The sequence below is a fragment of the Mesocricetus auratus genome, unplaced genomic scaffold, assembly GCF_017639785.1.
Source record: "Mesocricetus auratus isolate SY011 unplaced genomic scaffold, BCM_Maur_2.0 Super-Scaffold_100003, whole genome shotgun sequence".
NCBI classification, from domain to species: domain Eukaryota; kingdom Metazoa; phylum Chordata; class Mammalia; order Rodentia; family Cricetidae; genus Mesocricetus; species Mesocricetus auratus.
The window spans coordinates 103,632,925-103,651,440 of record NW_024429188.1 but is presented as its reverse complement, the minus strand read 5'-3'; the positions used below and the strand labels follow the sequence as shown (position 1 = coordinate 103,651,440).

Genomic DNA, 18,516 nt, shown 5'->3' with positions numbered 1-18,516 from the left:
CCTTCTGGCGAGGTCAACTGGAGTAGGGACAGGACAGAGGGAACGGAAAATAAAGAGTAACTCTGAGGCACATTTCCATGGTACTATCCGCAGAAAGGGGTAGTTCATGGGATAAGAAGGTGGCAGATATAATCTAGACCCACTAACTTTCAAGAGGCCCTGGGTATCTGCATGTACGTGTCCTGTGAGCAGCTATTAATGCACTGTGGAAATACAGGCAAGAGGTCAGCATTCAAGACAGAGATTTAGATGTCTCTGACAAATGTACCTTTCTAGGCAGTACATATTCAGAGAGAAGCCCAGAGGTTGAAGATGGATTATTTCTTTTAGGAAGAGGCCAGGGTAGAAGAGAATGGTTGATTATGTCACCTGTGATTTATTGGGCGTTGCTCTTGTCTCCTCTCTGCATAAACACCTCCCTATACTCTCTGATGTGCTTGTGGCAGAGATTCATTACTTCGGGTTATTAAGCAATCTCATTGAAAATGCAGGTACTCTGGGGGAGGCTAATGCAATGAGGGTACCTATTAGGCATTTATATCTTAAAGATAAAATCCTTGGGTGAAAGGACAGGAACCCATTGTGGGACTCAGCTAGGGGAATAGAAAAGAATTGGGGATTGTGGTGTCATTGAAATTCCTGGAGGGAAAAAAGGAAACCATTGGATTTTGCTAGCAGGAAGTTATTGATGACTTTGAGAAAGCAGTGGGGAAGTGAAGTTAGCGAGGAATCAATGGAGAGAAAATGAAGGCAGTGAGTAATTTGGCAATAAAACGTCAAGAAATGAGATATTATGAATGGTGTGAGCAAGGTCCTTCAGATGGTGATGAGAGTATGTTAAAGGCAAAAGAGGAGGACCCAGTAAAACAGGAGAGGTTACTAAGGGTGATGTCTGTGGAAGGAAAACTAGTCAAGAGAAAGATCTGAGAGAATAATGGTTGTCCCAACAGCTAGCTCTGAAGGTTTACTCTATTCAGTGGGGAGGAGAATGAGAGGATAGCTGGAAGGGTAATTGTGTCAAATCAATTTTTTGGCTTTTCAAGACAGGGTTTCTTTGTGTAGCCCTGACTGTCCTGGAACTCGCTCTGTAGACCAGGCTGACCTCTTAACTCACAGACATCCGCCGGCCTCTGCCTCAAGATGGAATTTTTATCTACTAATTGTGACTCTGTTACGGGGATCACAGCATCCCTCATGTGTTAAGTGTAGCTGATAACAATGCATTATAAAAATCTTAAAAGAGCTAGAAGAGAGAATTTATTTTCATTTAAAAGTAGTTTATACATTAGTTTGTTTATTGCTCAAGCACACATGTGGAGGGCAGAAGACCACTGGTAGGGGTTGGTTCTCTCCTTCTACCTCATGGGTCCTGGGGATCAAACTCAAGTCTTCAAATCAACCATCATACTTGCTGTCTTTACCTAGTGAGTCATATTACTAGGTCTATCAAGGATTTTGAGTGTGTCCTGAAGAAATGATAAAAGTTTAAAATAGTAGATACACTAATAACTTAGATTTGGTCATTACCCAATGTATACATGAATTGAAATGCTACATTGTTTCTTATAAATGTGTACAAATATGTTATGTGCCAACAAAAAACCATTAAACTGGTCTGGGGGTGAACAGGACTGTGGATTTAGTATGCACAAGGTCTGACATTTTATTTCCAATATCATACACAGAGACCAAATAATCCACACCAATTTTTAAAAGTGTATTTACTTATTTGTCTTACATGCCACACAGTAATGATCTCTCTGTATGTGTACGTGTGTATGGACTTTTCCATATATGTGCATTTGGTTGGAGGCCAGAGGTAGACAGTAAGCATCTTCATCTATTAAGTTCCAATTTTGTTTCTTATTGAACGTGGAGCTTGCCAATTTTTGACTAGACTGGAGAGCCAATAAACCCCCTAGACCCACTTAGCTGTGACCCTGCAGCACTCAACATTTTAGATGCTTCTTGCTATGCTTAGCAAATATATGGATGCTAGAAGTCCTAACCCAGGCCCTCATGCTTGAGCACAGGTACTTTAGCCACTGAGCCCATGATTATCCTGTAATAATGATTAGAAATAATTTAATGACTGAGAATATTAGTAGATCATAAATTACTTTTTAGTAAAAATTTTCATTTATTTTACATAACAAACACAGTTTTCCCTTCCTCCTCTTCTCCCAACCCCTCCCCACCTCTCTTCTACTGCACATCCACTCTTCCTCTGTTTCCATTCAGAAGGGGTAAGGTCTCCCATGGAAGTCAACAAAGCATGGCACATCTAGTTGAGACAGGACCAAGCTCCTCCCCCTGCCTTGGGAGAGGTCTCCCAGCATGGGGAATAGGTTACAAAAAGCCAGCTCAAGTGCCAGGGACAAGTCCTGGTCCCACTGACAGGAGCCATACAAACACACCAAACTACACCACTGTCACCCACATGCAGAGGGCCTAGGTCGGTTCCATGTAGGCTCTCTAGCTGTGGGTCCAGACTCTGTGAGCTCCCACAAGCTCAGGTCAGCTGTAGCAAAGCATAAATTTCTTATCTGCTGAAAGTTGCTTCACTTCGCTACTATTCAAAGTAAAGTTACATTTCAGTTTTGGGAATGTTGAGAGACTTAATTTGTGTTGGGAACTGTCATGTGACACTAGTGCAGGATCTATGTGGGTCTTCTCTCACACTCGGAGAGCAATGGCCATACTCATCTGGCGCTTTTGAGTTGGCTGTCTTTTTACAACACACTGCCGACGCTCAGGTTGGTGATTATGTATTTCAAAGCAGTGATTTAGAAGGTCCTAACAAAAGCTCTCCAATTGCTGTTCTCCCTTTCCTGATTTTTTTTCTGCTTCAGGAGAAAGAGGAACGGTATTTCATGCTGTTTTCAAATGTCTTGATCATGTTGTCCGCAAGTCCTCGGATGAGTGGCTTTATCTACCAGGTGAGTAGCCCCATGTAAGACAAATTAGCAAAGGCCAGATGAAAACAGGCTTCTGTTCAGATGTGGTATATGCATGATGGCATTATAAGCTTAAGCCGGCAAAGGTAGAATGTTCTAACTCTTCACTATAATGAAACTTAGTGTAAGAACAGATGTTCTTGAGACCAAAGACTTTGTAGTCATATCATCCTGTCCTGGGTATCTGCTGTTCTGCTTATGAGCTAGGTTTCCAGTTGTATAAATAAACATCTAAATTGATACTTGGATAAATTAGCAGCAACAGTTTAGAGACCCGTATTGTTACTGCTGAAAAACACAAAGTTGGGACTTGATCCTGTTAATTGTCATATTGCAGTGATGTTATATATAGGATTTGGGTTGTAAGATGTGGATTCTTAAATGCCTTAGGGAATGAAATCTCCCTCAGGCTGTTCTCAAAATGTAGACTGTTATGCTTTGATTCTCTGTTATATATGACCCTGGCCATTACTCCTTTTCATAAAATGTGAGGCTTTGCTTTTCAATTTGTATGACAATACATTAGAAAGTCACCTGCTTTGTAAATCGTGAGCTTAGGGTTTAAGGTGTATTAGCCAAATGCACTTTTCTCCCTTGCTTTCTTGTCTAATTAAAATGTAGACTAGAGAAGCATTGTCTATTGTCACACTAGTGGAATATGTCAGGCCATGTGATTTCTGAGAGGATCAAAAGTCTGAGGGAAATATGTACAATCATAGAATTAATAAGAATATTCTTTTTCTGCTAGGGAAAAATACCAATAGCAGGGATGGCGGTGACTAGATTAGATGAAATTGAAGGGAATGACTGCACATTTGAAATCACAGGTAGGTAATTTTCTCCTTTTCATGTAGCTACTTCAAATCCTTTTTGGGATAAAGTGGAGTTTAAACAAATAAATGCTATTATTTGCTCCTGTGTAGTCCATAAGCAGGTTTTCCAGGCATATGGCAAAGCCCATTCCATCTCTGTGATAACTAGAGTAGATTGATAAAACAGTGAGGCTTCCTTGTCATTTAGTAGCCTTGCTTTTCCCATTACTTTCCATCTTCTCTTGCATAAGACCTACTTGTCAGAGCTAGAGAATGACAAAATGGACTGACTGTCTCCTTCTCTGTCATGTGGTCCACAGTGGTCAAGAAGCCAAAGGTGTGGGCGTTTGTCACCAATCTTATCAGTCTCTAAACTAGCAAGGCATAGTTGTGTTCTAAGAATCCGTGAAGCTTTCTATATAAATTGAGCCCAATCTTCATGATTCTCCCTGACATTTTAGCCTATTGTCCCCTTTGCCAGGCCTCTGTGATTTACTTGTAATGGCTGCATTTCTACATGCATGCTACAGTGTTGAAGACAGTGTTAATGTCCCCCCTGGACCGTATCAAAACCTGTACTCATCAATAAGGAGACTAAGATTCGGTACCTGCTTATAGATTTTTTCAACTGGTTTCATCTACATGTTGTTCCCTCTTGGACACTGAGCAAATCAGTACAATTTTCTTAGATGAGGCTGTGGACTAGATGGCCAGTCAGTACACTTAAGGTTTTGGATTGCAAGTGTGTTTCTTGTGAGGTTTTGCGTTATATCTAAGATTCTGCAAAGTGGTAGATATTAAAAACAGGTTTAGAAATAAAAATAATTTACCATTTTATCACAACTTCTCTGTTCCTAATATTGAAGTGTGGAGGGATTATTTCATAGAGAGGAAGACACTTGCAAATAGATGCCCAACTGAGTGTGTTTGTAAGACAGATCCTTGTGTTTTGTTCCTAAATGTTCATAATTGGGTGATACAGGTAACGTGATAGAGAGAACTGTGGTGTATTGCAACAATAACCAGGACTTCCAGGAATGGCTGGAGCAGCTGAACAGACTGACCAGAGGACCGACCTCTTGCAGTTCATTATCTAAGACATCATCATCATCATGTAGTACTCATTCTGTAAGTAGTTCTTTGGGATTAATGAAGTATTGGGATTACTGAAGTATGGGAATTGTTGAAGTATTGGGATTGCTGAAGTATTGGGACTATTGAATTTTTGTCAGACTTTGCCTGCTAAAGACTTCTGAAAATCAGCAGCAAGCATGCCCTTTGACTTTGGGTGGTCTCTGTAGATTCTGAAGTACAGTTAAACCTCACTAATTCTGATTTCTCATCATTGGGAGGCTCATTAAATTTAATAAAACATTGCAGTTAAGTATGTCTGATCTTTGTCAGCAGTTTTAAGGTTCTACATTTAACTGCTAGTCAAGTGTTTCCCACCAGAGGACCTTCTAAGAGATTTTAATGATAAACAAGACTTACTCGTTTCCTAAATGTTATTCTCACCTTAATCATGTGCTAAGTCAAAGAAGTATCTCACAACTTCATGCGATCTCACTCACGCTTTCACATCTGTTCAGTAACCTGCATGGAAAGGTAAACATTTAGCATTGTCATCTGAGTTCTCAGTAATCTAGAACTTACCCAGTTGGAATTAATGAGATTTTACTGTACTTGCTGGGTGAAAGGGAAGCTTTCCTCTGTTAGTGCTCAAACCTGTAATGCCAATTACTCAACTTGTTTTGAGTGCTGTGTGTTGTGGTGGTGGAACACAGGCTTTGGCATCAAATCTGGGTTCAAATCTTGTCTTTGTCAATTTCCAACCAGTCACTTCGCTTCTCTGCATCTGCCGTTGTTACTCTGATGAAAGAGCCCACTTACAAATCTAATCGAGTGCCAAACACATCACTGAAACTCAAATGGTTCCTGTTGCTCCACTTTCCTCCCTCACAGAGGAAACATTTCTGCCTTAAATGAAAAAAGAGAGGACAGGATCATGGGACACCGAGTCCATTTTGTACTGTTCCTTAGAACCCCCATACCTTTGTTTAGCAATTGTTAGTTTTCCAACTGGACATTTTCACTATTCCAACCTCCCCCTTTCATGTCTGGCTTTGCTGAACCAATGAAGCTATTGTCATTCTCTCACTGTGTGGTACCAGGTTGGGTTCAGATGGCAGATTGCCAGCATCTCATGAGACATTTTCCCAGTCTTTTAGCTCTACTGGACAGCCCCGAGGACCCTTGGAGCCTCCTCAAATTATAAAACCGTGGAGTTTAAGTTGCCTACGACCTGCACCTCCACTTAGACCATCAGCAGCTCTAGGTTATAAAGAGGTAATTTTGCTATCTATGGTATAAAATGCTTCTGATGAGCTTATTGCATATAGTTCAGTGAGAATATGCTAGAATTTATGATAGGATATATATTGATATGTATGTACACACACATATATATATCTATATATCTATGTATATATATCAGTCTTGATTGCTAGACTCAGTGATTGTTTCTTAATTTTCCATTTACCTGCTCTCCATCTACAGTCATTGATAGTACTGAACAGTTCAAGTGCACTGCCTGTTTCCCTAGTCTTTTCCTTAAGTGCCTCTGTTGTCTCTCTACATGGTGACACTAATTCCTTAGATTAGTTAACGATGTACACACGTCTCAAACAAGAAACACTTCATTGAAAGCTGCATGTCCAATCAAACACCCAATTCTGCATTTCATAGCATGTTGATCAACGAAACCCAATCAGTAAAGTGTCACGAGACCAAGCCGTGTGTCTCAACTATGAAAGCAATGCTTGCTGTAGTGGGAAAGAGAGAAGAATGAAATGAAAGAAATGTCTTCTTACACAGAAGCCTCCCAGTATCGGCCTCCCTCCCAGGGTGCTTGATGTTTGCCTAATGTGCTGCCAAGATACATCATGGCCAGAGTGTCTGGTCCTTTGCTTCAACACTGCAGCGAAGGCACGCCAGTCACTAGCTCCCTAAACTACACAAGTGTTCCCTTTTCCACCCAGTGAGGTTTCCCCCTTACTTACTTCTAATTATTTCATATTTCAGAAAGACATTCATTTATTAATAACTGGTCTTAGGGTCTTGTTGTATGAAGAGTAAGTTGCTGACGGTTATGAAATGAACCTTACAATTTTCATGTAAAGGCAGTATATAATTCTCTGTCACATGTGTTTTGATCTTGGAGACTTTTCTCAGTTTGGAGTGTAGTTTGATTCGAGCAACCACACTTCTGCTCCAATTAATTGTTGCCTCTGTCTCTCAGTGCAATAAAATGGAACAATAAATAGACACTGGAGGATATTTTTTAACCCTTTCAACTGACATGATAGGGACATGACTTGAACATTTCCCTCTAAAGTAGCTCTATTCAGAATTTGGGCAAGAAGTGGTTCCACTGACCCACAATCATTCAGTTTTCTTTGATTACTTAAACCAGGAGTGCTACTAGTACTAGTAACCTAGTCCCCTTTTTAATAATGGACATTTTACAACTGTCAGTTACTAAATTCATACCAAGACGAGCTCTGAAGGGTAAAGTTGACTTAATCTTTCACATAACTAATCTCTTAAAACTAGGCATGCTCACTGTTTCTGCTGGGGGAAGAGAGTTATTAATATATTCTTGCTATGTACTGTGCATTTCGGTGATTTCTCACCATTGGTAATTCTGCACAGAACTGGATTCTTTGGACTTTTGCATGAGGATATTGCATCTGAAACTAATGTGGGAAATGTGATGATATTCTCTCCATGTGATTTATGATAATACTAACATTTCAAATGTTGTTTTAGAATTATTGATAAATGGATTTGGTCATTATAACCATCGACCTCTCACGCTCATCTTCTCTTTCTTTACATATTCATTTTAGAGGATGTCTTATATCTTAAAGGTAAGGGTAGAACAGTGACATCGTAATGTTGTTGTGCTGTAACCTTTGATGAATGAAGCTTTCCTTTATGCTTGTTTTGTCCCTTGCTATAATTGGTGGCTAAAATGTGAAGATGAAATTCTGACATGTAAGTACTTTCTTCAAAAGCAGGCTTGTGTTTGATGCGCGTAAAATGTCACTTTATATATCATGCCTTTAAAATGCCCATTTTCCTATGTTTTTAATACTAGCTTTTCCTCTTCTTTTAAGCACGTGTGGTTTTTCATGTTCTCTTTTCAAGTCTAAGTGGACCACTGTGGCTAAGTGAAGACAATTAAATTATTTGTTTCATATATTTTAAAGCACTAATTATTACTCATGCATCAGATAGACACATATATATGTACATACATACATACATACATAGATGATGGACAACATGTAATATCAGGGTAGTATCTTGGGATTCTAAGTGTAAGATTGTGAGAGTTCAATCTGTTTACTTTCATATTAACATTGATTTTTTTAATTAGTTACACATATGGCAAAATCCCAATTCACTATTTTTCATCTCCATTGTATAATAATTAAAAGTGTAACTTTGGCTATATATAACTCCAAATTATTTATTAGGAAACCCTTCACAAAATTCTCATTTCTGAGAAAATAACTTAGTCTTATGCCTTAATTTTCCTATCTGACTGATAAAATTATAATTTTCTTTGTGGGACTGTTTTTAAGCAAAACTTACTCAAATAGTTTTCAATTCTTCGAAAAGGGATAACTGTTCTAGCAGTAGTTTTACATTGTCAAACTATCCATGGGAAGCATCAACCAAGTTAGGAATGCTGGTACTCTTCTGGGTTTGAAATCCCATTACTCTTGCTGCAGATGGTACCTTAAAGGCACTGACCCTCCTGCACAATCTGCATCCTTCTTCATTCTTATTCTCATTCCTGTGGCAACTGAGAGTGGAATGTCATTGCCTGTGCTTTGTTGAACCTTTTGAAGTTTCCTGAAGTCATTTTTAGTATGTGTCATCTAAAGTTCTGACACTTTCCTAATGGATGCTATCACGATGAGAGATGCATTCGGATTCATTTGATTGGCTCTATTTTCATTTGTATTTGGGAGAGAATGTTAATTCATGGAGAAACCATTATCCTTACAGGAATCTAGTAAGAGTCCCAAGACGATGAAGAAGTTTCTTCACAAAAGAAAGACTGAGAGAAAAGCATCTGAGGAAGAATACGTGATTAGGAAAAGTATGTGTTCCGTACTTTTGCAAACTTATTTGTGGGTGAACTAACAGGAGAATTTTTAAAAGCAGATAATTAGAGCAGTTTGTTCTTGGCATCATCTGTTGTAAAAATGCCTGGAAAATTTGGTCACTCCTAAGACTTCTGAATAAGCTGTCCCCTGCTGCATTTCCTGCCGATGCGGACAGACATCAATCTGTATCATTTTCACGTGCAGAACATGTCACCCCACCTGCTTTACATCCCCCAATGGGGCCCATTTGCTATGGACACATTTTTGCCCTCCAGGCTTCTGATGCTCGGGATATGTTTCTGAACAAATAGACTAAGTGGACTTGAGGACAGAAGTCCTTCTGGCAGTCTAATGCTCAGGGACAATCTCAGTCGGCCAAGGAATCAGTCTGCTGACGTCTAGAAAGATCACGTTATCTAGGGAGCTGATAAAGTCAGTCAGTCAAGTGAGATGCCTGTATTTGGCTCTGAATCGTGAACAAGCAGTCAGTGATGCAGCAATGCTGCATGTACCAGTTGCAAGTCCAGCTTAGATAACTTCTGCTGTGGCTAGGGACATAGTTCAGTTCACAGTACTTGCCTAGCAAGCACAGAGTCCCAAAATTTGATCCCTAGCACCACATAAACCAGGCATGGGTGGCATGTGCCTGTAAACCCCACTTGGGAGGTGGAGGCAGGAGAGTAAGAAGTTCAAGGTTATCCTCAGCTGCTTAACACGTTAGAGATCAGCCTGGTTTACATGATACCCTGTCATAATATGATACTATAATATAAAAAATATAATGTTATATTAAAAATAATTGCCGCACACCTTTAATCTCAGCACTTGGGAGGCAGAGGCAGGCGAATCTCTGTGAGTTCAAGACCAAGCCTGGTCTACCTAGAGAATTCCAGGACAGGCTCCAAAACAATACAGAGAAACCCTGTCTTGAAACCCAACCCTCCCCCCCCCAAAAAAAATCTTTGCTGAACTCCAATTCCTTCAACTTCAACCATAGCCACAAGTAAACTTATTAGTGGAACATTGCCATCTGAGCATGTCAAGACTGTGTTGGGCAGGGGTGTGGTGGTGAGAGAGCCAGTGATATACTGGCTGGCTGAGAAGATGGGTGGGGTGAATTGGGAAAAGCTCTTAAAGAAACAAGCCTTGAAATTTAATTGCCAGGAAGACTGGTGTATTGGGTGAGCGCTGAAGCCAAGACCACGCTGGCGCCGTAATTTTAGCCTTCGAGGCATGACTGATAGAACTCCACTAATTTAGAGTTCTGAACTTCAGGAGCAGCCTCCTCCCTGAGTACTGACCCCAGAGCTCTCAGGGTTACTGCTGGTGTCATGTTTGTCTCAGGAGGCTTGAACAAATTTTGCCTGCCTTTCAGAAACACTGTGAGTCCTTGGCAGTGATGGACACAACATCATTTTGAGTGTCCAGGGTCATATGTCTATGAGAAGTCATTACTGATTCAATTTGACAGGTACAGCTGCTCTGGAAGAGGACGCTCAGATCCTTAAGGTGATCGAAGCCTACTGCACCAGCGCCAATTTTCAACAAGGTAATGGCTCAAGTAGAATTCCTCACACTGCTTCTGCTAATGAATGGGGTTTGCTCTTTGCCATTCACTGTCTCTTGGGGAAATAAAAAAGCATCAGTGCAGATCAGTTGCAGGGTGTGGAAAGCATGTGACTCAGTGCGGAGCCAAGGCGCAGGACTGAATCTTTCAGATAAGGCACTTTTAGCTACTGGGTGCTGTGTTTGCGCACTGTTGCTTTTCACCCAGAGAGATGCAAGCGGGAAAAAGTTGGAGGTGATAGAAATGAAAAAGTTTTTTTTTAAAGTTGCTCTCTTTTGATCTACCTAGATACCTTCACCAGCCTTAGTTAGGAATTAAAAGCCCAGAGAGTTCCTGTGTCTGCGAACTGATGCTAATCTAGACTTATAGGCAGAATTGGAAAGGAAGTCAAAATACTATCTTTCATCAGCTATCTACTGAAGTGAACGATGCCTCACCAGACTTAGGTTTCAAAGTTGCTCTGAAAATCTGGAAATGCAGCTGCATAGCTGAGGCTTCTTTCAAATGTATAAACTGTCTCAAGGAGCTGCTAGGTGAGGGTATTCCCCTCAACACCTGAAAGCTAGGTGATGCCTTATGGCACGTCCTTGTGTTCTTTCCAGCCCAGGTCACCTAGATTGTATATTTTGTTTCCTATTATCATATACATATAGGACACCCTTTAGAAAGCCTCTCATGTCTGCATAAGGACCAAATGTCCAAGAGTGCTGTAGTTTTCACAGCTGCTTCCTTGCTATGAGAGAGGTTTCTCAGGAGACTGCCTTGACACACTCTTTGAAGGTAGCACATCTCACAGGCTGTCACAAGAGGAGAGCATTTGATGTGGAAATCAGTACATTTTACCGTGAACAGGGACACTGCCCCACAGATGTAATCTGTGGGGCTTATGGCATGCTAGGTCCTAACAGAAAGTTTTGATGAGCTGGGAGAGGAAAGAGAAGTTTTGTTGTGAAAGCTAGGATGGAGGTGAGGGTGAGGAGACCCCAGAAGAGTAACCCTCATACAAAATCCAACCTTACCTCACCTCTGTGCCACCCGTTTTCCTAGATGTAGAGTCCATCCAAGCACTTAGAGGTGAAAGCTCAGAGGTGATCTGGCCTAACGGGGCACAGTTTGGTTCCTCCTTCCTACCATCCCTTGTGCATGTAGGAAGTATTCTTGACATTCAGATGTAGCCAACATTTCAGAATCACAGTGGCCCTCCATTTCACCCCAGTCAAATGTCCTATTTCCCTAGAAGTGACTGCTCTTGGCTTTCTGTATTCACCCATCCATCCATCCATTTCTCTTCGGCATACTAATTAAATACTTAAGAAGAGGTATTCACTGAACATGGAAGCATCTCACCTCTAGGAAGACGGGAATGATCAAATAAAAGCAGTGGATGTCTACACTTCTGGAGGATTTGTTCTAAAACAGAACAGGCTGGTGACCCAGGCAAAGCAAAGATTAATCTCTTAAACCCAGAGAGAAAGACTCTAGATTGAGCTGTAGAGAAGTTGAAACTACCTATCACCTCTTCTTTCCCAGTCTGGGGAGACAGTGTGGGCAGAGAGCAACAAAGATACATGAGTTCTGTTGCTGATGTGATAGTCTCCCAGCTCCACTGTACCCATGGCCAAAAGTAGATTTAAGTCATTCTCCATTTCCCTAGAAGACTTCAAACGGAACAAATGCTGCTTCTGAAGCCCTTTGAGCATGTCATAGCCCAGAGTGGTGCTACTGTCAGCCCAACTGTTACTGAAATTAAAGAATACCTGATCATGGGATGTGTGTGGGATTCCTGGAGGATGGAGAGGCGTGGTACTAGTGGTCAGTTTTTTGCTTTGGGGGGGGTGTCTTAGCACACCAACTCCCCATTCATGAAGACCGAGTAACATCATTTGGCCATTTAGAGTTCTCCCTGTTGGGAACATTTAAGGGTGTGAAGAAAGCTGTTGCTGTAACAGCAGTGCAAAGGACTAAGACCAAGACAGCCTCTGATAATAACTCCCCACCCCTCCCTGGAAATCTTCACTTTATAGGTACTCGTAAAGATTCTGTCCCACAAGTACTACTCCCCGAGGAAGAGAAACTCATTATTGAAGAAACCAGAAGTAATGGGCAGACCATCATTGAAGAAAAGTGAGTAGAGAAAGTGACCCCTTTCTTGACATGTCTAGGGCCTGAAAGTAGGTATAGCAGACTGTCTTGCTGCAATAAAACACCATAACCATGAACACCTTAGGCAAGAAAACTGTTTATTTCAGCTTACAAGTCTCAGGTCACACTGCATCACTGAAGGAAGTCAGGACAGGAACTCAAACAGAGCAGGAATCTGGAGGCAGGAGCTGATGCAGAGGTCATGGAGGGTGCTGCTTACTGGCTTGTTCACCATGGCTTGCTCAGTCTACTTTCTTATAGAACCCAAGAGCACCAGCCCAGGGATGGCACCACCCACAATGGGCTGGGCCTTTCCAAATTATTCACTAATTAAGAAAAATGCTCTACAGACTTGTACACAGGCCAGTCTGGTAGGAGGTATTTCCTCAGTTGAAGCTTCCTCTTCCAAAATGACTATAGCTATGCCATCACACAGGTTCTTCTCCTCCTTTTTCCTTCTCCCTCTTTATTCTCCTCCAACTTCCTTCTCGTCCCCATCCTTCTCTTCCCCATCTTCCACAAATGGCCCTTCTTTGCTGAGCATACAGTTGGGAGCTCCATTGAGTAAGCAGGTTCCTAGCACTGAAGATCTCTGCATGGTGTGTTTGGAGCTATCCAGGAAGGCCTCAGCATGCATCTACATGCCCACAGCCATTGCTGCTCTGTAGGAACCTGGATTTGCTTGTGTACTGTGTTGTGGGCTCATCTATGATTGCCATAGGTGGGAACCCGTCTTTATGACCCACATTGGGTGCCATCTGTAGCTTTTACCTTTAGTAGCTCCATGTTGTGGTGCAATCTGTATTAACCTGTCTTTCTTTGTGCCCTATATTGAGTGGTCATCTCTTGGAACCTGTCTTTGGGGGGCTTCAGTCAGATCCAGCTGACTTTCCCCTTTGTACCTGAAAGGGGGAGTGTGGATTGAGAAACAGCAGGTAAAGATATTAAGGGAAAGATAGAGGCACAGAATAGAGTCAGGAAAGCAATCTAGTGAATACTGAACTTGACAAAGGTGTTGATATATCATTTATGATTTATTAAAGCTTGTATTAGACAAAAGGCGATTTGTATTGATATATTATTTTTGTTTTCAGGATTGAATTTTAGTAGTTCATTTATTTTCTATTTATTTATTTTTTTGGTTTTTTTCAAGACAGGGTTTCTCTGTGGCTTTGGAGGCTGTCCTGGAACTCACTTGGTAGTCCAGGCTGGTCTCGAACTCAGAGATACGCCTGCCTCTGCCTCCCGAGTGCTGGGATTAAAGGCGTGCGCCACCAACGCCCGGTTTAGTAGTTCATTTATTCCAGATGGTAATACTTTATGATTTGCCAGTATTTTCTATATTTTTCCCATATAATTTATTATGATAATGATTTTCCCTCTCTCATCTCCTTACACATCCTCCCCACCTTCCTAGCCATCCAACTTTATGTTTTCCTTCTCTCCTTTTTTAGAAAACAGGCAAAAATAGTCCTGAATATATCAAACAAACAGGAAGAGAAAGTAGGAGAAACACACACACACACACACACACACACACACACACACACACTTGCACACAGAAAAACCATAAAAACTCAAAATTGGAAACCACAGTCTATAAGCAAAAGATCAGTACGGTTTAAAAAAATGGTGGCGATATATTATTTGCAATTTATTAAAGCTTGCCTGAGGATTCAGAAAGCAAAGTCAGCTATAAGTCACAGAATCCAGGCATACACCTTTAATCCTAGCAGCCAGAAGCCAAGAGGTGGTGGTTCACACCTTTAATCGTAGGACTCAGGATTAAGAGGTAGACAGATCTCTGTGAGTCCAAGGTCACCCAGATCTACACAAGATTGAATCAGTCTAAAAGAGAATGATAGCTAACACTTTTAATCCCAGGACTCATGAGAGGTGTATAAGACAGAAGCAAAGTCTCAGTATTGAGCATTCATTTTCCAGCCCCGTTAGAGGTAAGAGCTCTCTGGTAGCTTGGCTGCTTTGATTTTCTGAATTTCAGGAAAGTTTTAATAAATCATAAATAATGTATCACCACAGCCAAGCTTATTCTTCAAAATTCTAATATACCCAAACCAAAAGGGGTGGGGAAGGCAAGAGACTTCTTTATCAAGATACAAGGAACAAAGAGACTTATTTCTGCAATCTTCCAAACATTCAGTAGACTAAATCTCTTGTTATCTGACCTTTAGGGTTAAAAGTAGCCACACTTTAGACCAAGCCTCTTGTTATTTAGACAAGACATCCACACCTTAGATCTTTACTTCTTAGGACTTTTTAGCCTTGGAAGAGTAAGGATAGTATTGAATTCTCTGACCTTAAGTCAAGATGAAGCGAAACCATTTTTATGAACCCTGTCACTGCTCACATCTTTTCAGTCAGGAGTCACCTTTGTCACAGTTGACCTCTTGTCAAGTCCTAAAGCAATCTGGTGGAAAACGCATCACTTTCAAAGATGAAGGAAAGAACGTTCTGGGAAACTATGCCATGTCCTACCTTTCACAGTTGTGAGTGTGACTTATGTGTGGTGGGGTCAGGTTAAATACCATGCCTTCCAGCTTATATAGAAGTACAGAGTAGCCAAGAAACTCACTCCTTTGTAGTTGGGTCATTTCTGAAGTCAGGCCTGAATTTGCATACGACAGCATCTCTTACAGTGCTTGTCATTGTGGATGTGTTTTCACACCTGCTATATGGTAAAGCACTTGGACTCAAGAGAAGAGACCAAAGTCCCAGTTCTGCTCTCAATTTGCTATATATTGCCAGGGTTACCTGGGCTAGTTCTTCCACCTCTTCAGATTTGTAGTCCTTATCTGTAAAATGGGAATGACAGAAATATTTTCTAAGCTATTGTGTGATCATATATAATAATTATAAAGGTTAACATTCAAAAATTAATAGCAGGATACTAATTGTTGTTAAGAACATTATTATTGATTTAATAATTATAATACCCTTGTGAAGGCTTCAAGGAATGTAGTATTATCCCTATTTTACATGTAAAAAAAGCAATGGCCAAGACAAGCTGAGAAGGAAACTGGTTATACAAGGTCAGAGTAATAGTAAGTGATGGGTTCAAAACTAAAACATCTGGCCCTAGCAGATCTTTCAGAGGACCAGTTTAGTTCACAAGACCCATGTTAAGCAGCTCACAACTGCTTGTAACTCCAGCTCCAGGCAATCTGGCGCCCTCTTCTGGGTCTCCTGGAGTACCTGCATTTACATGCACGTAAACACACACACCAATAATAAAAATTAAACTTAAACATTCCCAACTAAAACCTAGATGTGTAAATTATTTGACTAGAACTAGTTGGGGGACAAAGAATGCCACAATTATCCAGGGAACTTTACCATGTAAAAATTTATTATTTTTTAGTGTCCTTCAGGTGAAGTTAATTAAATGGGAAGGATAATACCATAGCATGGCTGTTGTATCACACACAGGGTCTTATGATACTTCTCATTACATAGTGATATTTACTCCTACTTTAACGCCATAGCAATCAAACCTTATGATGGGAATCTCAAAAAAAAAAAACTGAACTCACAGGATCATAGAGTAGAACAATGGTTTCCAGAGGTTTGGAGGGTATAGAAAAAAAATAAGTAATATTAGTAAAATAAAACCTACAAAGTTCAATTATATAAGGTGATAAATAAGTTTTAGTCTATCTAACATGCAGCATGATGACTAAAGTTAATAAAAATGTCTTTTATTCTTGACATTTACTAAGAGTGTAGACCTTCAGTGTTCTCAAAAGACATACTCATGTATAGTAGACACAGCTGTATCTGGTGATGGCTATGTTATTAGCTTCAATTGGGGTATCATTTCATAAGACAAACACACAAAAGAACCATGTCGTATACTTTAAATATATACAATTTTTATTTGTCAGCTATATCTTTAAATTGAAAAAAGACAAATTTATGGCCGTTACCTGTTGTTTTCTGGCCACTCAAGCTGGAATTGAGTGGGGAAGGGAATGGGCAGTATAGAAATGATGCTGTAGCATGGTAGTGAAATGGACATGTGTAGTGAGAATTTTTCTTCTATGAAGAGAAAGAATATGGACCACTCAGAGCACGATTATTCCCCATCAGCTAGAAACCCCACTGATTTTCATACCTGTATGTATATAGTTATGGGCTGCTTATTTCTCAGCACTTCAGTACCAGCCATTCATTTCTGGATTTTCTCTGTATGTTTTAGGAGCCTTGTTGATACTGTTTATGCCTTGAAGGATGAGGTCAAAGAGCTGAAGCAGGTAACACATTTTCAAAGTTAACTTCTCAGATAACAGAATTGCTCTGTCTTCTTGGCCACCCGCTGGGAGCTGGTGTCAGGTAGAGTTCAGGAGAAAGGTACTGGGGGAGAATTTGTGTCTTCTTTGTGTTATCAGGTGGGTTTTATTTGTTTAATCATGTGGCCTTGAATTTAGATCTGTGCAGCAGAGTCCCAAACGTAGACACTACTTTCTCCTTCCCTCAAATTGTAAAAAAAAATATAAGCAAGCCCACGTGTGGTGGTGCCTGCCTGTAATCCTAGCAACTAGGAAAGTTGGGGCAAGGAGATCGTGACTTTGCTTGCCTGGGCTCTATAGCAAGATCTTGTTGTGGAAAAGTAAAGAAAGGAAGGGAATAATAAAGGAGAGATAGAAGGATGGAAAAGAGAACTGTCTTTGGTGGTTTGTGAATCTACTGGTGATGTGGCCCTGTGCTCCGTGACTTGACCTCTACCTATGTAGAGTGATTGTACCTTGTGACAAGGGGGAGGATAAGGAAGAGGAAAGTCTAGAGCCTGCAGGAGCACTTGTGGAATTCTTAGCAAATTTTGCATGGGGCATGGCAAATTCCTGAACTGAGGCAGATCAGTGAGGCCTTGAGGAGTGGAGCATTGTAGGAGTAAGGAGACATTGTAGAGTTGGAACCTGTAGCACATGATGGCACAGCGCTGGGATTAGGAGAGAACAGCTATTAGAGAAGCTTCTCGTCTCAGTATCTAATTTGTTATGGTAGGCATCCTTTCAGAGATTCAGAAGCACTGGAAGACATTTGTACTGATGGGGGAGGTGATACTAAGTTCCCTTTAGAACCTAGTAAGTTTAAAGTGCTTATAATCTCCGTAGATAGACCTGCCACACTGGTTTGTCCTGTGAGGCTGGCATCGGAGATATTTAGGAAGCTTCTTCTTTTTTTTTAAGAGAAAACACTCTATTTTTGAACTTTTTGTTTTGAGCCAATTTAAAACTTCAAAATTCATATTAGACACAATTCTATTCCTGGACTGGACAGCTTTGTACAGTCAGTTTACGGAGAAGTTACAGTGACATTCTGTTATCAATTAAAGTAAAGGATGTATTAGTGAAACACCAGTATTGTCACTGGTGCCCTTTACTATTATAAAAGAAGAATAGAAAATGAGATGAGACAATGATCAGGTGTTGATAACAAATGACATCTACCTGTAAGTTTTTTAGATGGTTATAATAAAAATAATTTCTTCAGGGTGTCCAGGTATTCAGACTTTAGGAACCTGTGTAAAGTAGGTGTAGGTGTTCCTACACTTGAGTGTCAGTCATTTCATCTTTCTTTTTTTTTTTGGTTTTTCGAGACAGGGTTTCTCTGTGGCTTTGGAGACTGTCCTGGAACTAGCTCTTGTAGACCAGGGTGGTCTTGAACTCACCGAGATCCGCCTGCCTCTGCCTCCCAAGTGCTGGGATTAAAGGCGTGCGCCACCAACGCCCGGCTCATTTCATCTTTCTTTATCCACTGAGAATGCAGCTCATTGAGAATTTGGGAGGTGATATCATTTGTATTTCCTGTATTGTTCTTAGGAAGCCTCTTAATGTATA

At 40.7% G+C, this 18,516-nt stretch overlaps 1 protein-coding gene across 1 annotated transcript in view; it reads left to right on the top strand.

Moving 5' to 3' along the window:
- Positions 1–18,516, top strand: part of Arhgef6 (Rac/Cdc42 guanine nucleotide exchange factor 6) — a 115,085-nt gene that overhangs the window by 94,155 nt on the left and 2,414 nt on the right. Inside the window, 9 exon segments of the mRNA XM_013123987.3 lie at positions 2,853–2,939; positions 3,706–3,784; positions 4,752–4,897; positions 5,990–6,115; positions 7,678–7,698; positions 8,849–8,942; positions 10,421–10,498; positions 12,541–12,640; positions 16,875–16,929. Coding sequence (XP_012979441.2) covers positions 2,853–2,939; positions 3,706–3,784; positions 4,752–4,897; positions 5,990–6,115; positions 7,678–7,698; positions 8,849–8,942; positions 10,421–10,498; positions 12,541–12,640; positions 16,875–16,929 — 786 coding nt within the window.